General features: G+C 38.7%; 1 protein-coding gene across 1 annotated transcript in view; it reads right to left on the bottom strand.

Moving 5' to 3' along the window:
• PTPRN2 (protein tyrosine phosphatase receptor type N2) overlaps window positions 1-25,754 on the bottom strand; it is a 663,537-nt gene extending 637,783 nt beyond the window's left edge. The window contains exon 1 of the mRNA XM_056337581.1: window positions 25,491-25,754. Coding sequence (XP_056193556.1) covers window positions 25,491-25,608 — 118 coding nt within the window. The 5' untranslated portion in view covers window positions 25,609-25,754. The remainder of the gene's footprint in view (window positions 1-25,490) is intronic.
• Between the last annotated feature and the right edge of the window lie 1,009 nt (window positions 25,755-26,763).

Below are 26,763 nucleotides of genomic sequence, written 5' to 3'. Positions count from 1 at the left end.
CCCTATATCATGTTTCTAGCTTTCATTTGCTGAGCTGTGACAGTAGAGTGTCAGATAAAATTTCAGTAAAACTACCCCATTATTCTGAGGGGAAATCTCCCAACTATTCAATCACCTCATTCCTAGCAAAACAATTCCCTCACTATTTCAGTAATTCTCAAATCCAGAATCAACATAGCTGGCTTCATAAGTCTGTGTCGCACAAAGTACTCAGATGTGTGATGCACTGAGGTGTGTCCATCAAGTTCCTAAAACAGAAGACCTTCTAAAAGGCATGCAATCATTTCTAAATATTGACATTTCTTATGCGGCTGGTAAAATTTAATGAAAGAAATATTTCAAAAGAAATGAAAGAATCAGTCTTACTAGCTGAAATAAAAAATTCTCAGAAAAGAACAAGCAAGTTGTCTGACCAAGAGTAACAGAGGTAGGTCAGTACTTGAATGACAAAGTGGGTCATCACCAATACTATATGTCTCCAGACATACATACAATAGCATTCTCTGTAGCTTCAGTCAAGCACTTACAGATAGCAGATAGCAACCTTCTTCAGTGATCATTGAATGTACTGTTTCTTTGCTGCTTTCACTGTCTAAACATTTTCTGGCTCGCTTACAACATTTTTGTCATTTAGCAAAACAGCTGTGACACTCAGGCACCATTATCTTACATAAGCTGAAGCTGGCTATACATTAAGACTCCCAGTCTATAAGGACACACCTTTCCTTAGGACAAAACACTAGAACAGCACACAATTTTGAAGTACCTCCTAACTATCACAGCTTAATAATTTGGAAAGGACAGAAGTATTTCAGTAGCTTCATTACCTCAACAGCTAGAAAAATATTTGTAACATTTCAATAGCTAGAAAACATATGTGCAAGAACACAGAATAAAAGAAACCTCTGCTGCTTCAAAAATAGCTGTTGTCTTACTTTTTTACGGATACCTGCTGTATCTTTTGCCATGAGAAAATCATACTATTATTTTTTCACTGTGAAAGCCAGTAATTTAGCTCCTTATTGACATTTTCAGTTACACAAATTCCTGCATTGTAAAATGGAAGCGAAATATGGTGAAATTATTTTATGTTTCCAGTTTTATTATGCAAACCACAATTGCTCCTGCTGTCAACAAGAAAAGTTTAGTGCTACTGAAAAGCATTTAATCTAGTCTTGCAAAACATGACATGAGTGGCATGTAAATTAGACCACGCCTCCTAATGACTCATATCCCATTTGTCTTGACAGCACAGATAGTTTCAAGGAAAATATCTTTAAAAACACACATTTTTTTTTTCCCAGGTAGACTTTTGTTCTTACATCTAAGATTTTAATTCAAAAAAACTAAGGGCAAGTGGGATCCTGTCATGTTTCTATGGTCACAGATTATTTTTTTTTAATATTACTGTATTGTCTGCCAGTTACTTTTCCTGTCAATTGCATGAAACTTAAACACAACAGCAGTGGTGAGCAATTAAAAGTCATTTCTAAAACTAAAAAATTTCTATTGTTTAATCATAAAGTGTAGTGGAGTGGTAATGGACAAAGTAGCGTCTAGAAAACTTTCTGTTCATTTTTGAAAGATGACCGTATTTCAGCCTCTGCTTCTTCCCTAAAAAGTCTCTGCAGCAGTTGCAGAATGTTAGGAGACAGAAGCTCAGATATGTTTCTCTCCACGCTATATGCAGAACACCTGCTGGCTTCCTTTTCTTTGATGTAGATTTTGGCAATACATAAGAAGGCTACAAGTCTATATGAGCCAGTGATACAGTGCCCACTGGGGCATGATCCTGTACTGACCTGAAGTCACAGGATTCAGTCGATTTCTTCAGCGAGAACACACCAGAAAAAGCTGCAAAAGAAGGCATAGAAAGCTGCACTGCAGCAAAGTACCAGGCCGAAAAGAATGATGATCCCTTTTCCATCAAAAGAATAAAAATTCATTCAGTGCTTTGGGGTCAAAAGCTATTATTGCTATATTTTAAATTCAGATTAGTCAGGTTTTAGTATGTGTAACTTAATTCCCAGTTAGCATAAAATCACCCAGCCATATTTGGATTATCTGACTGCAAACACTGCAGAGGGAACTAAACAGGCAAGTGCAGAAGAACCCGGTGGTGGTTGTAATGCTTTCTAATACCGGTGGTCAGTGTGCATGTATCTGTAAGACAGTGAGTATTTAAGAAAACAGTGAGTAGCAGTGACTGCTACTGAACCAGTACATGAATGCATAAGAACTCTGGCCTTGATTTCAGTATGAATATCATATACATATATACATGTACACAAATACATGGAAAATTGTTACACATTGAGAATTTCACTGTCTATCCCAAAATGCAGCAACTTAGACTGAGCACTGAGTGACATGTGAGAAAGTGCTACATGGTAATGTTCATTTTTTCTGGTTTTCAACATAAACCAGCCAGATGCTCTCAACTTAGTACTATCTTGGTAGTAAATAACTCATACTGGTTTTGTTTTGTTGAAACTCTGCTTGAAATCCGATGTTACTAAGACAGAACAATGAAATATTTTAGCAAAGTGTATAAGGTCCTGGTAAAGATGAAAAACATTGTTCTCAAGAGAAAAGCTGTGCTTGGAAGAATCCACTCTTCTCCAAGACTTGTCCAGACAAAAAGAAAGAAAGAGGAAGTAGTCTGATGAGTTTATTAAAAAAAAAATAATAAAAATCTATGTTTTATTACTTCAAGATTTGATCTTGTTCCTATTGACTTGGGTGTTCCATGAGGAAGCCCTCAAACACTAATTGAAAAATAGTACAAAGGGGATAAAAAAAAAATCTGTTTAGCACTCATTAATATAGAATGAGGACCCCCATCCTTTTCTTCTGCAATTTGTACAGAAATGGGGAGTGACATTTAGATATGCTTAGTTATATGACTAAAAGGAGTCAATATAAAAATTATGAATACATAACAGTCATCCATCCACACCAACTTCCGTGAACCCATTTCAAAATACATTAAAATAAAACAACATTTTTCAATTAAATAAGATTTTAACTTAACTGAAGCTAATAAGCACTTTTGTCTTGGTATGCTGGTAAGATTGGCTAGATTTTCTTAGATCCCCATTATTTAGAATAAGTAAAAGTTGTTTTGTTTTAATCATAAAACCACCATAAAATCATTTCTTTCTGTAATAGGTACCACCATTCATATTGCGTGAATAGTACAGGAGTAGTGAAGAAGGACAAATCTATACAGAATATATTTCACAGTCATGTAATGCACTCTAACATATGAGATAAACAGAAGTGTGACTGATAGATTTCAAGGTCAGGAAAGACCATGGTGACCACATTCTACATTAAAAACATCAGAGCATGTAATCAAGTATCATCAGGTGGTCACTGCAATCAGTTCACAATTTCTACCTGAGTAAAAGTATTGCATCATATGCCCCCTTTGAATCAGTTCAGTGGGTTATCATCCCAGTGATTAAAAAATACTCATCTTTTAGCATGAATTTATTCAGCTTCAGGTTTCATTTTCCACCATTCATCAGCTGCCATTAAGGAAACTCTCTAAGTTCTCCTTGTTGAAACCTCCATGTATCAAAATCTACTTTTTGTGCAAGTATAGAGGGAACTTTTATTGCATTGGATCTCATAAATAGGTTTTGGCTTATAATCATATTAAGTATCATTTTAATAAAAGTGCCAGGAGTATTAACAGCAAGTAGTTTACTATTAGAGGATCAGGAATATAGCTAGTGAGTGTCTAGTAAACAAGAGTATAGGTTTTGAGCTCAATCTGTAGATGACTAGTGTTCAGAGCAGAAAACAAGTCAAATGTATTTACCTCTGACTGCGTTGCTGAATACATCACCGCTATGTTCTTTATCAAGAAACAGTAATTCTAAACCACAGTGTATTACCCCACTGAAATCCAGATGAGAAGCAGTGAAAATGTGTAAAATCCAGGTCTGGTCATCATCCCCCAGCATGAGACACAGTACTTTAGCCAGCTGGATGTGGTAAACAGGAATCCTTAGAGACAGTACTGTGTGAAATCATCACAGAGCTCACAACCATTCTTGAACTTCAGACAGATTTAATTCTTTGCAATTTTTCACCTTCAACAGAAGGAACAGCAATCTCTTGCTGAAACTCTTAAATGCATCTTCAATTTCTGAGCTCTATCTGTGGTACAAATTAGAATTTTGTGTAACTGTGAGCATATCTTCCAAATAAATTCAAAAAGTATACTTAAGAGCACTGCAAAATGGCACATGAGAAACAGACAAAAGCATCAGTAGAATTCATTGTTTTCCTAAACCGTTAGAATATTTTCCTCTTTCAGTGCTGTATTCTGGAGGCTGACCAACCATACATAAACTATTGGGTTTATGCAATTTATCAAGAAAACAGTTGATTTTTCTCCTGCCTTTGGCAAACCTGAACCATTACAAATTCCTCATTTGACATAAAAATGGTCTAAGTGTTCCCTTTAGAATGATGTAGTTTCTCCTCTGTACTGTATTTTGCTTTTACAAAATGTACCACTATAAACATGTCTTATGTGGCAAGATCATAAAATCATTGATGCAAGGATTGCTCCTGCAGCTGACAATATTATTTCACATGTTCTTCTTACGTAATGAATAGGGACACTAAATTTGTTAGTGATACAATATAATCTTTTATTATGTATTTTAAGTAAAAGCTTAGGATCACGAAGTCCAAAAAGAAGGACTCTTTCTCATTAACTATTCAATATGGCTACAGATTAGAAGAAAATCACCTTCGAGAAACATGCTTGCCATAAATAAAAAGCTTTATATACAGAAATGAAGCTCTGCAGAAATCTTGATTGCAGCAAAATATGTTAATGAGTACTACTGAAATATATAGTGTAAGGTCAAGGAAACTAACTGTAAATCTAACGCTTTTACATCACCATATCTATTCAAGAATTTTTAAAATCAGTATAGATACTTTGTTTACATTGCACCAAGACCTGAGCTGTCACCACAGTTCTCTACTTGGTATGCAAGCATTATCCACATTTTCTGCTCATAAAAAATAGAGAAATGTCAGGATTTGCCTAATATCACATAGCAGAATACAGAAATCAAATCCTTTTATATGACCACTTGACATTCAAAGCCCTTCATAATTTGCTTCCTAATATTTCTCTCCTCTCCTATCACCGTCTCCTCTTTCAACACTTGAGTCCTCCAACTTCTTGTATTCTTCTTCACTGTTTCCTTTCATGCTGCTAATACATTTGGAGTTCCCTTTCTGAACCAAGACACAAATTCTCCTGTATTTATTAATGCTCAGCTTAAAACACAGTCCTTCATGGCTGTCATGCACCATCACAGAAGATGTGTGTAACCAATTCTTGGTCCTTACCCATATTTACAGACAACTTTCCACCCCCTCTAGCCTAGTGCAATTGGGTTGCCAGCACACAGAAACTACATATTGCTCTCACTCCAATGAGCTAAAAACAATTTCTTCTTACTACAGAAAAGCACTCATTGTCAAAATAAGTTAATGTAAACAGCATATTGTTAACCATTTTTATATTACTGTTCATTTATGCAACTCCTAAATCCTTATATTTATTACATTGTCTACCTAATTCATCAACCCCTTCAGGCTGGAAATGCATCTTTTCAAAGGCCTTTGAAATTCCCAAAGCATTAGGTGGCAGCAAAAAATAAATAAGCACTATATAGTTCATTATAGAAATTTGAAAAAACAGCTGTATTTGTATATATAGTCTACATCAGATGTGATGACAAGGTTTGTTTTCTAATGAATACAGGTGAAAGAAAAATCCCTTAAAAGTATCTCTGCGCTTCTCACAGTATCAAGTTAGTACTCAGAAAATAAGACTATGCTGAGTATGAGCAAAGCATCATGAAGCAACTAATCATCAAAAATCAGGGATCCTGTTACACTGTAGAACAAGAAGGAAGGGATGTATTTTCAGCCAAGTATATCTGTGCTAGTACCTTTGCACGATTATATTTCAAGGCAAATAATTTTTTTGAGATTAGAAACAAACTGGAATTTAACTGCATCTTTTCGGTTTAGAGTTAATGCTTAGAATTTACTTGGGAAATTCTTACATTTTAATTGCCTATTTCAAACAAAGAATTAATCTACAAACAAAAATAGAAGATTATTTTAAAAATTGAAAATAATTACTTTTTCAAAAATAAAAATTAATCCCAAACTATAATATACTCCTTTGCTGTAGAGCTACAATGTACTTCAAGAGAAGGAAGATCATGTTATCATTCTACAAAGTTCCTATTACTATCATTCTCTAAGATTTAAAAACTTGCAAGAGATTATATTTGCCTTTTGTGCGATATGGTTTCTAGGTACAACAAAGGCACTGCTAAAGATAACAACTTTTAGCATTAAAAAGTACTCTTAAGTCAGTATTTGCAGACCATACCATTTGAAGGTAAGATGTAGTTCTCAAGTTTAAAAATTTCATGGAGATATATTACAAAGTTTGGACCGGAGTTTATAGTCCTCTGCACTCCTCTGTCTAAAATGCAGCCTCTGTTTCTATCATGCTGCTTCTGTAGTTGGTGGAAATCTGGTCAGTTTAGCCAAATGTTCCTCGAGTACCATTCTTCTCCTCCTGAGGCAGACACATAAAATAGGTCAGATTAATTCTGTCCCGTAAGTATCTCTTTCTCTTCAAGGACTATAAATGGGCCACAGTGTGTCTGACTCAACTGCAGACTTCTGAAGTGAGATGAATCCCACACCCCAAGACTAACTGTCCTGCAAAAGTTTTCTCAATAAAATAATGTTGAAATGTTTGTTACTGTTTCAGTCCAGGTGGCAGCACTGGACTGGCCTCCATCAGCAGCGATGCCAATCCAGACTCAGGCAGGGCCAGATACACAAACACAATACATGCAAAGATGGTCAGAAGGTGCTTATTAGCTCAGCATCCCACCAGGGGGTCCCCAGTAGTTTCCCAAGCAAAGTAAGCAGCAAGTGGGGAGGTCCCTGGTGCTACGGAACACCGGTCCATGTGGAGAAGAATGGGTGGGAGGTTTTGAAGCTTTTATGTGAGTTGCATGAGCGTTAAGTGTTATATCATTACCTAAGCATCCTTGCAAGTGATCATGCAAAAAGCGCATGGCTAGCTATGGGAGATGCTTGATACTTAACATGTTTGGGAAAACTTAACCAAGGACAACGTAAGTAAAAATATATCACAATGTAGAATAATGATCCCTACGGCCTTAACAAAGCATAAAGGGCTTCATTATGAGGAATCTGGGTTATAGCTGTACTGACCTCCATCACCTACCTACTCACCACTCTTCCACATTTAACCATACACTTACACAAAGGATATTTAAACAAAAGAAAGCCAAGACAGTATTTTAAATATATAATTTAATACAGTCTAATTTTGGAGAAAGTCCTAAATTGCTAGACCTGAAAACGAATTTGTTGCATGTTGTTGTTTCTCATAGTGTTTGTCAATAGGTATAATTTCGAGTCTGTCTGGGATTAGGAAATAATTGAAAAATTGAGCAGAACCCATTTTGGCTGTGGTTCCCTCTAGAAGACCGAAATCTACACATTTTGTGATCTTTTGAAAAAGCTTTAGCTTTTGAAAGTATGTAAAAACACACCAATTTTCTTGAAAGCAGCATATCTTTTGAAGACAGTTGGAAAATGGGGTTTTCCTGCTATAAGAAAAAAGACCAGGCAGCTGATACCTCAAGAAGAACTAAAAGCTTAGAAATATCACTTATGCTCTTATGTAAGCAATATTAAAAGATTGGTTTATTTTGGGTTTTTTTTTTTTAAAAAAACAACAAACCAAAACTAACTTCTCTGAACATTCCAGTCCTTGCTTAAACTTAAGTTGTTTGGACACTGTCAACGGGTCATTCAATTAAAAATGTAGTTTTCAGAAAATCAAGGTTCTACAGGATGCTTCTAATCAAACACTTCACTGGATAAACTGTAACAAAATATTCCAGTGAATTGAATAAAAATATTTAATTTGAGGTCAATTTAACACTGCAATGTATCTGATATGCCAGATATGAATGGTGGTTCAAATTCTCCTTCTAAAATGTGGCAATGCCTCATGGATGAGTTGAACAAGGAAGCCTGATCCAGTGACAAGACTGAGGCCTCTGCCACACAGCAGGAGCTCAGCGACTTCCCTCCTGCCCATCATGAGCATATGAGGGTCTGAAGATGTAATTTCTAGCACCAGGAGTAGCAAAACTTTCTCTCTGCCCTCAGGCTGAAGCACCTGGCAGTTCAGGCTGATAAAGTCCAGTGTTACCTTAATTTTTATTTTTTTTTCATGTTTCAGTATTTTTCCTTCTCCAAATATATTTCTGTAAAAAATGTTTTATTCCATTAGAACATCCTAATTTTTCATTTTTGTCCTGATACAAAGCAAAAACAAATGTTGAAATATGAGAAGCTCCCATAAGAAAAAAATTCCAAATGTTGAACAGTTATAATTAAAATCTCTACAAGGATTCAAGGAACACTCTCTGCTGCAATTAAGGAGTGAAATAATGAAGAAAAAAAAAGTATAGAGGCAGAACCATCCCAAAATATCATTTATTTCCTTGTTCTGTAGGCTTCTGTAAAACATAGCTTTAGTACTGTGCTGCACTTAGAGTTTTAATCCAATGATCACACAAAACTAATGGCTCAAGAAGTTAAAAATAGGAGCTATAAGGTATCTAACAGCCATATAGAACTTGGGAGCAATTTGATATCTCTTGCTCTTCAAGCAAAAACTCATAATCATTGCTCAAATAATCAAAAAAAATACAACAGCCAAAGATGAGAAAAACAACAGCCACATTTTGTCACTGTAGTAATTTTTGGTGAAGACTTGAATATATTTATTCTCCTGCATTATCTTTATTTTGAAGAAAGTGAAAATATATAGTTATAGGCTTATTTTAGAAGAACAAACCTATTCTGATAGCTGGAAGATTCAAGGAATTGTTCTGTTTTAAACTGCATATTCAGATAACTAGAAGTTCTAATAGAAGGAACAAAGATGCTTCATTTTAGTTAAAATCTCTCACCTTACTTTAAAGAAGCCTTCAAAAGTTACGGTTCTTTAAACTGTGTGACTTTAAGGTTACAAAATATTAATGAATCTTCCCAAAGCTGTATCGTCTTTGTCATCAATATTATCATCTTTTTTTTGCTTGTCTCCACACCCGACTATTTTTTAAGACTGCTCATTTGTAAAAGTAAACCAAGGCAATGAAAAAATGGGTTCAGCTGAGATTATAATATCCACCAATCTGGTATAAGATCGTGATAAATCAGTAAAATACATACCTACTGTACCTCTTTCTACTTTATTCAATCACATATTTTCTGAGTGCAGTATAGAGCTATTTTCTCTTTAAATTCAGCTAGCTTGCAATTTAATCTTCCCTCTCACGCGCATGCCATGCACAAAGGTGCACTTTTATTATTTCACACCCATTTGAAGAAAAAATAAAATAATTTTCTTCTTTTAATTACATATATATATATTTCTCTATGGGCAAAATACAGTACCCTCAATCAGGAGCTCAACAATTCTCATAAACTGAATAGGGATGGATCTCACCAGCACTCACATAAAACCTCCACATTACACAGGTTGCAGAAATCATAATTCTACAAATGACACACATCCTTCTAGAACAGTACTGGACTGTTGTTCCAAAATGAGACCGAAGAATAAGTGATTATTGAAAAACAAGTCTTAAAAAAAACAAGAAGTAAAACAAATCCTTTTCCTTCCTAATTCTAAGAGCAAAGAAATTAGCTGAAGAGCATACCCAAATCCCACTTACATTCGCTTGCTCAAAAGTCCATGTAACTTGATTTCAATAGCTTGCACATGCTTCCATACAGAACTGCCACGCAGGCTTAAATCACTGCCTTCTGCAACAGGCAGAAGGCTGAAGTGTTAGTAGTGCAGAGATGGGTAGAATGTTCCAGCTCAACAGCCCATAATACTTGAAATGCGCTTTCTGCTTTGATGTAATATCTTTCCATTCACACTTTCTCATCTGTACTGAAATCCAAAGTATAATGCACAGGCATGGGATTTTTCTGCTACCAAAGTTAGTTACATACTTTCCACAGCTATCGGAACCCATCAGGAGCACTTCATATAGACACTCCTGGCTGGAACACAGTTCTAAAAAAACACATTTAACCTAGTGTTTTTTCCTGCCCACACCGGCAAGAAATTCTTAGCACTGTATTAGCAGTTTACTAGCAAAAATCCACTTAATTTTGTTTCTTACAAAATATTAGTTATTGAAGGCCTAAGCAAATACTAGCATAATTTTTGATTCACTATTACTGTGACTATACATTATTTTTCTTTTAAGGACAGTTTGTGTGTATCTGCATCTAGAAGATTTGTCTGCTTCAGAATTGTTATATCATTTGTCAGAATATCTTTAGCACTGCAAGTCTCTCATCCCCATCGCTCTACAGGGGAACACAAGCATTATTCAGGGGGATGCTATTTGTGCTTACTTTGTTTTCCCTAGTCAAAAGTTTCTTACCCTTTTTCCCTCAGCAACTGTTAGTGATCAGTGTCAAGAGACAGGTTTTGGTCTAAGCTGATACAGCAATTTTTATGGGCAATACACCATGACACTCACCTTGGTATGACCTTCCCATTTGCCAGCTGTCTGCCACTGTCAGACAACCCTCAGATCCATCAGACCTCATATCAGCCTGGAGCGCAGATCCCCAAACAGAGATGGGCCCCTCAGCAGACACACAGAAAAAGGGAATCATCATTCTATTTTTTTTAAAGGCTCAGGTAATGGAATGGCAAAATATTACTGTAGGTATGATCTTTAAAAATAAAATTCACTATCTGAAATCATCCTATTCATCTTTGCACTGCTTGACTATTTTTTGATAAAACATTCCACAAATACCATATATGACTTCTGGAAAAAATTATTACTGTGAAATCTGGAAAAGATTCAGTCAAGAAGGACACTAAAGCTTTTTATCAAATTGAAAAATATTACTTTACTGTTGCTACAGTAACATCTTCCTAATAAGCCCTTTAAATTTACACACCGTCTTAAGAGAGTTCTAGGTCAAGTTAAAAAGCACAGACAAGCTCTTCAGAGGAATCAAGTTTATATTCAGCATGGGTAAGAATGCATTAGAAAAGGTGAACTAAAGTTTTTAGTTATTTCCATAATGACTTCTCACTTGCTGTGGTCTGTCCTACTTTCTTTCCCCTTAGCCACCCAGTAGTCTCTCTTCTGAAGAGAGAATTTTCAATTGCCTCTAAGGGAAAACTCCTAATAATTTTTTATCCTATAGAAAAGTATCATCTTAATTAAAAAAAAAAAAAAAACAAACAAACAAAAAAAAAAAACCAACTTAGATTTTCAAAAAGATACATTTGCAGCTATGTTTGCACCTCCTGAGATGGGACCAAGAATGAAAAGCTATTTCCAATTTGTCACATATGGAGAATAACTACACATAGATAATATATGAACTGAGAAACTGCAGAGTGAATACAAAATTCATTCATGAGGCACCTGGGGATTATAACAGGAATTTATATTTATTTCCTCTATAACTACATAGTATTTGGTGTTCTCTCACTGATCTTTAAGGTCCAAAGTTAAAGTCATTCTTGGGGAGAGTTCGCAATATACATACTGAGGATCATCTCTGGAAAAGGAGGAACAACCTTTTTCAATTTTCATGCAGTTGTAAAGAATAAGTTAGTGGATTTTTGGCACCAATCCATTTTCAGAGAAATATTCAGTTAATTTGCATCTTCTCAAATGCAGGTTTTTACAGTCCTTCCCAGATGTCACCAGATACCTACTCACTGGAGAAGAATGAAAACCAAATCTTTTAACTCATACTAGAGTGGTGTGCCCTATAAATTTTTGAAAAGTAAACACACACAGTATTGTTATTGCAGAAGGCACTCAAAATAGCAGATTCAAAGTGATTTTAGAAATTCCTATCTAGTTTCATTTTTAAAAACTCTCTTTTAATTATCTTATTTGGAAATGTGACAAATTATTTAACTAACCCTAAAAACAGACACAGGTGACAGCACTATACAGTTATTACGCACTTATCTACTGTGTGAAATTTTGATGTCATTGAAGTGCTCAGTTACCAAGGATATGAGTGAAATAAAAGTCCTGATTCTACAAAAATTCAAGGTATAATCAAAACTGCTGTGACCTATTTTTCCCCATGCTGAAAGCAAAGAGGGTAAACAGTCCCGTTTACTAAGCGACAACAGCACCTACCTATAGTTAAGCTCATGCTTAAGTATTTGCATTGGTAATCAGAACCAAAATTAAACAGACAGGCTTAAGTATAGCTTTCAGCTAATAAAATGTTACAGAAACAGCTCTCCTGTGATTTATGACATGAAAACAAAGTCATCATAATAGCTGACATAACGTTATTCCCCAATGAAATGTGACTAAAAATAGATTATGAATAAATATATTGTAAGATACTGTGGAATGAACTAACGTTAAGAAACTACATAATGAAATTAACCTATTTCCAACAGAGCTGCCAGTTCACTGATTTTTTTATTTACAAAGACTAGGAAAAAGAGATGAATACTGACTCCAGCATAACAGAGATTATTATGGTATGCAAGCTTCCATCTTGCCACATTTAAAGGCTATTTGTTCCCAGCACTCTCTCTCCCCCTTTTTTCTGTTTTTGTATTCCCATCGTGTCTGGTCTCTATCAGTATTCATTGCTTTGATTTATAAACATTTCTGTAATTAATTTCTGAAGCTCTACTTTTTAAGAAGGTTATGTATTTTATCTAATGTATTCAGGAATTGTATTTGTAGTCCGTAAACGTTGGGGGGTGGGGTGGTTGTTTTTTTTACAAACTGGTATTTAGTTGACATCTGCACAACTGGGAAGGACTCTCCAAAGGTTACATGGCAATGGTCAGGCTGGTCAGAGTTCTGTTAGCACGGCTGACAAGCTAAAGGGACTGGAAGGTGGAAAAAAATCCCAGGCATGGAAGAGTCTTTACTCAACAGAAACCACAGTAGAAAGGTAGATTCTTCAACTCAAGTCAGTACTCATTTTGGAGGATGAAAGCTGACCAAAAATAATCTGTCCCTGGGAAATTTCATCAAGCATTGTGAAAATGAGGTTAATCTGACAGTCTGGTGAAGCCAAACCAGGATTACAGGTATAAGAATGTTATGTGATCTTTTTCTCCACGTCTTTCTTGGTGTAATAGTTGTTTTACTGAAAAAAAGTGTGTTTTAATAGTTTTTTAAAAAGTTTTACCGCAAAGAGTGGAATACTTGCTTTCTTTTCAGTTGTACATGAACATTGTCAGACACTGAGAAGTGACTTAGCTGTGCCTGGCAAATTACAGAACACTATCCCTCTGTTCTCCAGAGAGTGGCAGTCCCAAATAAAGTAACTCACACACCATTCCACAGGATCAGAGTTACGCACCACGAAACAACCAAAACCCATTCTTTGGCAAAAAGAATTCTCTCAACTGAGAAGAGTTAAGAAGAGTATCTTTGTCAAATAGCAGGAAAACGTGGGGGCTCCTGAGCCAAGGCTATCTTCCAGACTGCAACAGAGACAAGGGAAAACTGACTAGAAAGAAAATGTTCAAATACTTAGATGCTAATACTCTGTCTTAAATAGACCTGAAAATATTCTATAAAATCAGCTCTAGGCAAGCTCCATTCAAGTATTTGATGCCTTAAATCACCTTAAATCCAGGATCCCTGGGCTGATATCAGTCACATCAGAAGGAAATGAACCCGGAACTGTTCTTATTTACACCGAATACGAAAACTTCAGGAAAACTGGTAAAGTTCTTCGTGAAAGGTTGCATTTTATATACTTCTGTTGACAGCAGAGTCTCCTCGTGTGTTGATGAACTTTCATTTGTAACCAAGTTAGTATTATTCTAATACTAGCTGGGCAAAAGATAATTATTTACAAGCCCACACTGGTAAAAGAGTCTTAGGTGGCCAGACATACATACACCCACATTCAGATTCTTCATGCAGAGGCTTAGGTGAGGCTTATGCCCCCTTTACATGCACAACTATTTAATTCAGTCTCTCTGGCCTGAACCTCCCTAAACTGCAAGTTTAGAGAAAGAAGCACAACCGTGCTGCTTTTAACAACCTGCAAAGTCACTCCGTCTCTGGGTAGCTGATGATGTCAGAGGTCTTCCCTGTCTGCTAGACTATGAAAATAGTTCCATAATCTGAGGATAATAAAGTATTATTCTAAAATGCTCTCAAGTAATTCTTCAATTAGGAAAGTTTGACAACCCGGTGTGATCAGCTCTCTTGTTCAAGCCAATTCAGATCCTTCATAAAAGCTGTGTGTTCTACTTTCTAAAATGTCAGCCATTTGACAGATGTTTATTCACAAGCCTGTGTGCTATGTCTGTTTCCTCCTCCCTTCTCAGTTATTTACTTTCAGATTACAAACTTGTTAGAGCAGGTGTTACTCAGAGAAACAAAAGCAAATGGACAGGAAAAAAAAAAAAAAGCCCTCAACAGTAAATCTTTGTCTTGTTGGGCGGCATAAAGACAAACATATACAGTATTAAAACAACCTTCCCATTCTGCTTTTTAAATGCTATTTAATTACAGCATTATAAAATTTATACTGTCTAAAAGCATGAGTGATTGCTCCCAAAGAACATGATTGCTTTACTTTTCTGCAGCTCTTAAGATGGAAATTCACCAGATAGCATCAGTTAAGTTTAATTTTTCCTTCCAAGTTCCTGTTTCCATTATTGTTGCATTTAATCTGACTATGCAATTTTTATAGGTCCCATTTGTCCTTGGAAAACATCCCCTGCTTGTAATGTATGTTGGTAAATTGTAATTATGAGCTGACCTAGTTAACCAAAATAAACCTCCAGATAGGTAGTACTAACAAGAATATTTTAACAATTTTGAGATTTCACTTCATAATTGAAGAAAAGGAATATTACAGAATCTGACTCCAGACTTCAAGGGTAAAAAACCAACTCAAACATTTCTTAAAAATATATCAAACAAAAATAAAAAAATTAAAAGTAATACCCTGTGCCAAACGATTTTGGGGGGCTTAATGTCTGCCAGCTGTGTTGCTAACTCCAAGATATGTTCTCCTACCTATATGCTTGGTGATATTCACGTTTGTCTCTCACTTTCATTACTATTCAGCTATTTCCAGAAAGTCATGATGTATAATTCCCAAATTTCTCTTTTCCCCTCCTTTTTTCTTCCTTTAGAACATAAAAAGTAAAAAATGGGATAATCACCAGTGACTACAGCCTTCTCCAACAAATGGAAGTTGCTGTAATCTACAGGGTGATACCATGAAAGTAGGAAACAGTGTTTTGCCAAGAAGCTGAGATGAGAGGTGAGACCAGGTCACAGAAGTTTGGTATAATGTTTTGCTAGTATAAGTAAGGCATTGCACTGACTACATACTGAGAATACTGAGCTGTGCTAAAACCTAGAAAAGAAAGATTTTATGAGTAATAGCCCACTGAAGGTATTTGATAGCTAACACCTATCATATCAGATATCAAATAAAGCTGAAATATAAACAGCAAGTATAAAAAGTATTCCAGAATCTTAACTAAAATTATAACAAATCATTTTGCCAAGAAAAGTACACCATAATGTATACATTCTTTAGAAAATAGAATAGATATTCACATTCTTTGGTGGTGACTTACCTGCATTAATCAAGGGTTGTAATCTTTGATGCCACATTTTTAATTCAGCACTGATGAGTAAATAGAATTTAATGTCTAACTTACGAAACAATTCTGTAAGAGAGGTCAGGTTAATAGGAGACTATCTTTCATAAAGACACAAGTCAAAGTATCATGCCACGGAAAGCTCAGGGGCAATAGTGGCATAAACTGCTCCTGTCCCCAAACCCATCTCCCTGTTGCTGTTTCATGGATACCAACACAAATACCAGCACTGTTTTCACTGCTTGTGAGCAAGGCTGCGATTTAGATCCATATCTTGTTTCTTTCAGTCAAACCAACACCCTTTCCACAAAGGCAAGATCAAGCAGTCATTGGCAGGAACACCATAAACTTTTGTTATTGTCAAACATTCTGTACTGCAAAGGTGCAGCCTGATACTAGTTGAAAAAACACAGTTTTTCAACACAAAAACTTCCTCAAACCTGAAGATGAGGCATGACCTTCTAGGTGAAGTAAAGTAGTTGTCTGAAACAACTGCTCTGAGTTTAACTGAACTTTATTAACCAACTAAAAAAGTTGTAGAAAAAAAGATAGCCCTCCTAGTGTAGAGCAGAATATTAACAAAAGAAGAGGTTATATCTTTACCCTTTTTAGGACAGCAACAGACAGACAGGTAATTATCTCCTGCAGAATAATGACAGCAGATTTCTATGTGCCAGAAATCCAGAATATCTATCCAATTTTCAGCATGCAAGATTTATTTTCATAAGGTATTTTGTAGAATTTGTTGAGATTCAAACTTGAGAGATCAAAGATTAATGGGGGGTGGGGGGAGGGCGGGGAATAAGGGGTTTACATATATACAGATATTACCTGACTTTTGTTGAACTTATAAAGTTTATTATAATATGTAGTGTGTATTTGGTCTCAGTTGCATTGTTTTCTATGAGGACTTCTGGAAGTATGTTACATTTTGAGAGGTACATATATCTTTGCAGATTACCTTATACCTGTTGGCTATGATTTCAACCTTATGTAACATCATTGCATGTTCTTAAGCTATGACTGAAAGAAAAGACCTTACACCCACTACAACCAGCTGTACTTCCCATAAAACTTCTAGTACTGATTTTATACATTGAAATAGCTTGTTTTATCAGTGCATTAGTTTGAAACAAAATAGGTATGCAATGTTAATTGCTAACTCTCTGTTCAAAGAGGCTGTGCATCAACAAACTACGTTTAGTATTTAAGTGTGTTTCACTGAAAGAAATTATAGGAAAAAACACCATAGTAAGATGCAGTAATTTACTAAGCTACTTCTAAAAAATATCTTTCTCAAAAGGAATACATTTTATAAAGTTAAGCCCTCTAATACTTTCTGAAAAAAAGTTCCCTAGCTTTTGATGAGCACAACTGTCCTCAATGGCATATTGTTATTGGGAATGCTATAGTGCATTTATGCTATGAAATGGTTGAGATAAAAATAGAGACTTCGGCTCCCCCTCACAAGTAAAGCCCCTAAAACTACATAAGAATACTCAGTAATCCTATGTACACATTAACCTCCATGCCCTTCATGCTTTCTCTTGACTGTCCAAAACTAGTTAGTCTTCATGGTTCCCTTCCTTCAGCTTTCCAATACCAGACTCCCTTACCATTTGCCTATCTTTCCTGCAGACCTCCTGCTAATTTACCTGCTTTTTCCCCTTTGCTTGCTCATTCCGTTGTGCCCGTTTCTTCTCTGTCTCATTCAAAGGTCACCTTCATTTGTTTGTGAATACCAGAGTGTGATTTTCTCAGAGAAAGTTCTTTCCAGGACTGCTAATATCCTTCAGCTATCTCACTTGTTTCAGTCCCTCATGTGACAAACCTGCCTGACTACTCACAGGACCTTCCTAAACAGTTTACTTTCAAGACCTTTATATCTCAAAGTCATGCCAGTGGTTTTGAAGTAATTTGAAGTAGTAGGTGATCCTCAGCCAACCTAACCTTAGTTTAAGCTACTTCATTAGTCTCACGAGGCAGGTGAATCACTCCCCAAACGTGCTTACCTATCCCCAGGTTTAGCCTGAGCATCTGATTTTTAAATAGCTAAGGTGCAGTACCTACCACCACGAGATACTCACCCTAGCCCAGGAAATGTATTAAGACAATTCTAAGTTGAAAGCAAAAGCTGCATTCAGGGAGACGTTTACCCGACCTATGTTAGATATGTACAGTTGGGTAAAATTAATTTAAATTCATAAATTAGATAAAGTTTAAAAGGAGCCTTGAGTGATTAGCTCAAATAATTACATTTAGTTAGATGAATCCCACCCCTTACATTAAGAGAAATATAAATCCTTTCTGCTCCCAGAACAGTTCCTCATAGTCTACATGCATTTTGTAACTCCATTTTTGCCACAGCTTTGGTCTAAATGAATGAATTAACATTTCTGTTTTGTGAACCCCTTTTCCTTCTTGTCAACTTGCCTCATTTTCTCACGCCTCAAACTGGTCCATTGAACATCTCAGTTTTGCTGCTGCATTTGACTGGTCTCTTCCATGAGAAAAAGTAACTCCACCCAAAGTTTACATCTTTACAGATCATATACAACTCACTAATCTCCACTCCTGATCTCCAATTCCAGTAATTTTACTTGTCTAAACATTTAATTTCTCAATCCCTCTTTCAAACATCCACATTCCCAACATGCCTCTATTCCTTGACAACTGATTGTTGCCCTGCAAATGTGCTCTTTGTATGCATCTCCATCTCATTTATCATTTGCAAACACAAAATTGTTTGATCAGAAACAATATTACTTACTGCCGTCCTATATTTATTAATAATGGCCATGCTGAGCCTAACCGAATATCCATCCAGCTCAGCATCCTGTCTTTGACGGAGACTAGGAGTGGACTTTGCCTCTAGATATTTTCCCTCCTTTGCCCATTTTATCATCAAAACCAAATTCATCTTTCCTCCAATCTTTATTGAATGCCCTCCTAAATCAGACTGTAAACACCAACACAGATCTTAGCAAGACATTATATATACTGATTTTGTAAGAATAACTTCAGAGACTTTATCTACATTTTAGGCTACAGTGTAAGTGGGATGAGGACAAAATATATATTATTTTCAGGAAGCTGGAATATACACTGCTGTTTGTCTTTCACAGGTCTTCTTACAGATTTGGATACATATGATCGACAGTAATCATCACCTACGGCTGAGCTTGTGTTCTTACGCTCTCTTTCCAGCCGATGGAAATCTGACCAACGGCTCCCTCTTATCACTGGGCTCCAGCACCTCCTGGGACTGCAGCTGCCCTCTTCTCACTAATGGCACACTGATGTTTATAAGCCTTGCTGTTCACTGTCACAAAGTACACAAGCAACTGCCTGTTTAACATTAGTGTATCAACATTAACTACCCTTTGGTAGTTTAGCAGAACTGCCTGAATATTCCAGGATCTAAGGACCAGGGGCAACCTAACTTCCTCTCAGAGGGCTGACTGATAGGACTGATAGCATGCTATGATGATGGTGTGGTATGATGAAGTTTTGGGGACTGGTATTATTCAAAGACAAGTAGAAATATTTTTTTTAAATTTCACTAAATACAGTTAAATGTTGGGGTACACTCAGGTAGGAAGCAGAAACAAACTTATATTTTCAAAAACTTGTCTGTTTTCTCTCAATTAGTAAACTAAACAAATAGAAAAAAAAGTCTCCCCAGAAATCCCATCCTATGAACATCCTTTAGAGTACACTACACGCTTTCTTTTACTGATAGAGAAATAATTCACTTCCTGTCCATTTGAAACTTTGAACAAAAACAAGCTAGATAGTAAAAGAATATTGTAGAACAGTCATGCAATGATGCCAAAAACATTAATGCATATTCTTACCTTCAATTCAATGGAACTAACAGACATGCCTTGATATTGAGCTACTTTCAAGTTGTTTTCTAACATAACTAATTACTTAAGAAACATTTCTAGAATATACAAAAATATTTTTGATGAAGGGAAACATGCAGTTTCCTACACTGAATCCTTCATGTTCTGACCACATAGCATTGTCTTAATTAAATTACTGTGTTGATATTTTTATTTACTAGCATTATATCATAAATTACACTCCATCATCAATAATAACATCAAATCAACAAGGTATCAAAATACCCGAGTGCCTATGGGAAGTTCCAAAATCATGTAACTGGAAAGTCAGGCAATATTATCTACTAAACAGACGATAACACTGTAATTCCCCCACTTTTTCAGGCAGTCTGTTACCAGCCTCAATCAGCATTTTGATCCAAATACTACCGAAGTCAATGGAAAAGTTACGTTGACTCTAGTGAGCTTCAGCTCAGCTCAGAATTGCTGCAAGAAGCAAAATTTCAATCCTCATGGATTTTCAAGGCCATTGAAAATGAAGGCTGAGAAGAACACTTATGCTGATTTTTTTATGGTAGTATATCTCCAACAAGAACTAAACCAAGACAGACTTTTTTTTGCTGTTCCCCTTGAAACACTCAGACAAAAGCTCTCTGTCACTACTTCCTTTGGATTGTATTTTAAGCACTGACCAAAAAGCCAAAAAATTTGTGGGTTTTTTCATCTGTCCTACCCTTTATTTCATTCTCTTGCAACTTAAGAATCAACACTGGAAAAATGCTTTCCACCAATGGTAAAGGAAGTCCCTGCTTTTATAATTTCTTACTTCTGATCAACTTTAATCACTTGAAACTCCTAAAATATTTTTTAAGCTGTTAAATATGCACACCATACTTCATGAAAGTCCTACAATTAACATGCAACATTTTTAAAAAGTCTTTAAATAAAGTTTCTATCCTCAATTACATTTTAACCCTAGTGAAATGTAAGACACCACCTTTGCTCACCGTATGTGTCAGGTACTCACAGCTACAGGTTTAGAAGAGTATTTATTGTTTATAAGCTGAAATGTGACCAACTTGTCTTTTTGTTAGTTAGTTAAATACTAAATTCACAGTCATTTGACTTGCAAAATTCTGCATATGATGATTTGAATACAGCTTTGAAGGAACTTTTACATGGTGTATAGAACAACTGTTTCTAGAAATTTCCACAGCATATTACTGTACCCATTTAAGAAAAAAATGCATACTGAAGAATGGGATTGCATGAAGCACAAAAGATCAAATTATATTGCAAAAATTATACTCATATTCCCTGAAGGTTATAAGCATCAGGTTACACATTAGAGGGCAATGTGAAGGCACTGCAGCAAGCACACTCTTTTCAAAGAGATGAGGATTACTTCTGCTGTAAAGTATCGGCATTTTAGGAGTAATAAAATAATGTGATTAAAAATGTTCACAGTTTACTTTGTCCCCAAGTCCTCTACCTCCCCCAGACTACCTAACATAAAAATAAAATCCCACTGCAACTGTATGAATAGATTATTGGTAGACAATAGAATATTAATATAATTAGAATAATCTGAATATAATCAGAATAATCTGAATAGATTACCAGTATTTCTTAACAGATTTACCAGTCACAGGTGGTGTACTGGTCACAGGTGGTGTACCCCAGGGCTCAGTATTGGGGCCTGTTCTGTTTAATATCTTTATTAATGATCTGGATGATGGCATTGAGTGCAACCTCAGTAAATTTGCAGATGACACCAAGCTGGGGGAGGGAATTTTGATCTCCTTGAGGGTAGGGAGGCTCTCCAGCTGGATCTGGACAGGCAGGACCAATTGATTGAGGACACCTGTATGAGCTTCAACAAGAATTGCGAGGTCCTGCACTTGGACCACAACAGCCCCATGCTTGGGGAAGAGTGGCTACAGGCTTGGGGAAGAGGGATGGAAAGCTGCCTGGTGGAAAAGGAACTGGGGGTGCTGGTTGACAGCCAGCTGAACATGAGCCAGCAGTGTGCCCAGGTGGCCAAGGAGGCCAGTAGCATCCTGGCTTGTACCTGAAACAGTGTGGCCAGCAGGACTGGGGAAGTGATTGTCCCCCTGCACTCAGCACTGGTGGGGCTGCACCTCAAATCCTGTGTTCAGTTTTGGCCCCCTCACTGCAAGAGGGACGCAGAGGTGCTGGAGGGTGTCCAGCGAAGGACAATGAGGCTAGTGGAGGATCTGGAGCACAAGTTTTATGAGGAGCAGCTGAGCTGAGGGAACTGGGGGTGGGGCAGGAGGGGGGAGCGGTTTAGCCTGGAGAAAAGGAAGCTCAGGGGAGATCTTACTGCTCTCTACAACTACCTGAAAGGAGATTGTACCAAGGTGAGGGTCGGTCTCTTCTCCCAGATAACTGGCGACAGGACAAGAGGAAATAACCTCAAGTTGTGCCAGGGGAGGCTGAGATTGGATGTTAGGAAAAATTTCTTCACTGAAAGGGTGGTCAAGCATTGGAACAGGCTGCCCAGGTAGGTGGTGGAATCACCATCCCTGGAGATGTTTAAAAAACATGTAGACGCAGTGCTTAGGGACATGGTTTAGTGATGGACTTGGCAGTCCTGGGTTAACACTTGGACTTGATGATCTCAAAGGTCTTTTCCAACCTAAATAATTCTATGATTCTATGATTAGTCTACTCAAAAACCTGTTCAACTGCATGAAAATACTTTACTTGTTAGACCTGCAATTTTTAATGAAGTAAATGCTTAGTGTTATTGGAAAGCTTTTTAAGTTTAACTTCTTCCTCAGTATAATTATTTTCTAATAAGAAAATGTTTCACTGAAATCAAATTCCATATAACCTACACTACAGGAGCAGTATAACCCAAATCTGTGGAATTTACCATACATGATCAGGATACATTGTTCACAGATGATTACTTTGTAAAACACTTACAATGAAGTTCCATAATCTTAAATGGACTGTGTCTTATAAACAAACAATTAAAGATTTATTTAACATACTAAATTCCCAGCCCCAGTGTTTCACCAACAGCTAATGCATCCTACTATGTACTCAGCTGATTTTTTTCTGTGGAAAAGATAAGAGCCTCTCTCCTGGGCTAAATCTGGGCAAAAGGTGGAGAGAGGGGAAAAGCTATACTTTTCTTCATTGTTCACATTTAAATGCTACTATAAATGTCAGGAAATGGAAGAATATGTGCCTTCGTTGATAATAACATCTTACAAAAACACCTTCCCACAGGAACAATCTACAAAGCCTTATGAATTAAATAGGCAGGAGAAGCACAAATCAAAATCTTGCATCTTATTTAACTGTAACGTTAAAACTTCCAATTTCTTAAACAAGTTTGTAAGCATGTTACAAAATAAATAGGTCACCATTTGGAGGTCATTACTATATTGGAAAGCATAGACAAAAGTTGACCAAAAAAAGAGGAATGAAATTGGATGAAAACATGTATGAAACGGTAAAGGTTATGAACTTCTACTTCTGAATCAGCTTTTAGGAAGAATTTCTGAAATACTTAATCAGAAAAAATTAATACAAAAACCTGTTTCTATAATTACATGGCTTTTAAGGCAGTTTTCTAGCACATATTATAGAAGTTTCATAATGCATTTGTGTTCAATCTTCAATTACAGAAGATGAGACTGTGCTCAAGAAGAAACCAAATGAGTATCTTCCACCTATAACCACAAATAATCCCAAAACTCAGATATCTTGTAAAATTACAGTTGCATCTCCTGATTGTGTCTAAAAATTGTAGTCTAAAATTGAACACTATCTATTATAATAGTTTGAGCTCGAGATTAATGAGATCTGAAACATTGTTTCAAAAGAAATAAAGGAACTCTAAAGGGAAGAGACAGCTAAAACTGTTTCACTTCCAGCAATGCAAACATTTGCCTGCATCTTGTCAAACACAATAAATTCTTTCCCACCTTTCAGAGAGATCTGTGAGATATCAGTGAGATATCAGTTCTCTATCCAAGCAAGAAGCAGAAAGGCTCAACTTCTTATACCGCTATTGAAATGTCTCTGAATTATACATCCCAGACGAGTGGATTTGCTTTATAAAATCAAGCCTGCTCTTCCCCCATTCCCTTCCATGCAAGGACAGATTTAACTGTCAGGCAGACATCCTCACCGAGGCAGAGGCACAGTGAAGCCAGAGGAAACTGACACACAAACATGTTTTTTCAGCTACAGCAGTGCTGAAAAATATTTAGTGAGCCAGGCTGATTTGCAGCTTATGTTTTGGGAGAAAGAATCAAAATCTGACTAGTTTGAAAGCACGATGTATAATGCACTATTAAAGGTAAAAATTACAGCTATTACTTGCAATATTTTTATGCAAGCTTTCTCCTTAGCAGATTAGTAGAAACAGTCTATATCTATAGCAACCAGGAGAGAGGATGGAGGGATATATCCAGTCCAAACCATTTCTCCTTAAAACCTTGCATCACTACCTTCAATGTAGCAAGCATTTAATAGCTCATTTTGATTGCCACTTGACTGAAGCTCCATTAAAAACATGGTCAGATGATATTAATTCCTTAATAAACAGAGGGTACATGAGGAATACTGCACTGATACTTCTGTGGGAGGCTTCCTTTGTTTCTTAAGGTCATTTTATTTTTTGTCTTAGAAAAGGATTTCTTGGGGACAGCTAGTTTAGCTTTTACTCTCTGATGTCCAGAACTGGTCTAGGTAGGTATTACACTGGGCGGGGGGGGGGGGGGGCGGGAAATACAAAATTCTCCAAGTTATGACCTTCTTGACTTAAAGTGAGTTTCAGAAAGATACTGTAACTGAAATGAGAATGACTGTATTAGTACATACTGTTGGGGGTACTTCTGGTGAGCACAGTCATGACTGTCTCCGTGCAAGGAAAGGACTGCCAGGGACAGCGGCACAGGTGAATGGCATTGATCTTAAACACAGAGTTTGTTTTCAGGATCCCTTCATGTTAGCGGGGGTCATTTCAGCAGGTGGGGATGTTTACTGCAGATGATATCTTCTAAAAGAGGAAGGTGTTGGTTGGAGAATGTCTCAAGAGAAAGGCTGCTTAATGGTCTTCGCTGGGCAGCACTGGGTATTTTTCTGCAGGTCTAGAACAGCTTTAACCCTGCAGGAGCCAGTGCTGCCTGCCACCTCCAGCAGAAAGAGTTAGGGGTGGGCACCAGCTGCGCCCAGGGGCTCGTAGCCTGGGAATTTCCTGTGTTTTTCAAATATGAGGACAGCTTAGTGGGCTAAATCCATGCAGCTGGGAGGAGGGTTGCATACGCGGGGGCTGGATGTATTTTGGGTGACTCGCCGCTGGTGTACCTCGGCTTTAGGGGGCTCGTGATTGTCTCGGTGGAAGTTTTCAGCAGGTGGGGACAGCCGGTGAGATCGGCTCCTCAGAGGCGTCCCCACAGACCCCCAGGGGAGACGCCGCTGAGGCCCTGGGCCGGCCTCGGGCTCACCGGGGATCGGAGGGACCGGCGGGACGCGGGAGGTGCGAGGGGCCGGGGACAGGGACCCTCAGCGGGCAGCCGCCCCATAAGAAGCCGGATGACGGAGCCCCTCAGCGGGGTTTTGAGGGATCAGAGAAGGTGGCCCCTCAGCGGGAGCTGATCGCGAAGGACCGGAGAAGGGAGCCGCTCCGCGGGAACCGGCCGTGAGGGACCGGAGGACGGGCCCCTCGCCGGTAGCCGTGCAGGCACGGCCGCCGGGGGCCTGTCGAGCTGCCTCTGAGGAGGCTCTCGGGCAGCAGCGGAGGGAGCGAGGGGACGGCGCGGCCCCTCTCCCCCTCCCCTCAGCCCCCCGCCCATCGCCCCACTCACCGATCCGCGCCTCGGCGGTGGCTCCGGCGGAGGGCGATTGGGTGCGCGGGGAGGCGGCGAGGACCTGCAGCAGCGGCGGCAGCAGCAACGGGAGGACGGAGCTGAGCGCCCCCATCATGCCTGGCCCATCGCAGGCGGCTGTCCCGCTCCCCTGCCCGCCGCCGCCAGCCCTCACTCCATACCGCCCGCCCGCCCCTGGCTCCCCGCAGCCGCTCCCCGGCTCCGGCGAGCGGCAGCCGCAGCAGATTCAACACCCAGGACAGCGACCAGCGCCGCCTGCCCGCCCCCGAGCCGGCCCCGCCCCGCCCCGGCCCGGCCCGGCCCGCCCGCCCGGCAGCCGCAGGGGGGCAGCCCGCGCCCGCTCCGCGCTTCCCGCGCCGCGCTTCCCGCCCCGCCTGCCCGGCCCTCCATGGCGGGGTGGCGGCCCCCCGCTCCCGCAAGGTGAGGGCTGGGGATGTCCCTCGGCCTCGCCGCCGCCGGCCCTGACGAGGCTCCGCCTCAGGCGGGCAGCGAGCCTGCGGGCACGGCCCGACCCCTTTTGCCGCCGGGCGAGGGGCAGGGGGGACCCTGCCGGCCAGAGAGCCTGTTCGCTGGAATCCCCCGTAAAGATGGCTGAGAATGGGAAGGGACTTAATAAACGTGCTTGTTCCACACACCTGTGTGTAAAACCAATTCAGCGCCTGTCAACGTTTTGCCCTGAAAAATGCGCTAGCTCGGTGGGTTGTCCCTGCGGCCTCCTCACTGGCAGTTTATTTCCCGCCAGTTTTTCTGCAGAAAATTACTTGCTGTCCTGAAGGATCTTACAAGCCCTCAGGTGAACACCTCACGTAGGTGTGGTGTTGGCCTGGGAAGCGTCCGCAAGGTGACATGTCTGCCCTCCACCTCCTGTCCCAGATCCACTGCCCGTAAGCGTGAGCCCTTGGCCTGGGCTGCCAGGTAGAGCGGGAGTCTCAGGCACCAACCCATGGACTCCGTCCGTGTTCACAGGTCTCATTTTCCCACAACTCGGTGTAAATCAGCCTTTAACTCGGCAGTCACAGTCACCAAGGTGAAACAGCGCAGCTGCTGTGCCTCCCAGCATGGGATGCGTTTTTAACTGGGACAGCCAGCTCCATGCCACAGCGAGTGATGGCTGGTACCTGCCCCTCTGTCACCCCAACATCTGCTTTACTCCTCTCTGAAGTTTCAGATTCTCCCAATCTTCTTCATACTTGAAAAAAAAAAAATATATAAAATATATATAGCTATAACTGTACTCCCTGACATGCTTCAT

This window comes from Falco biarmicus, chromosome 4 (genome assembly GCF_023638135.1).
Source record: "Falco biarmicus isolate bFalBia1 chromosome 4, bFalBia1.pri, whole genome shotgun sequence".
NCBI lineage: Eukaryota > Metazoa > Chordata > Aves > Falconiformes > Falconidae > Falco > Falco biarmicus.
The sequence above is the reverse complement of the archived record's forward strand: the minus strand, read 5'-3'. Positions and strand labels throughout refer to the sequence as shown.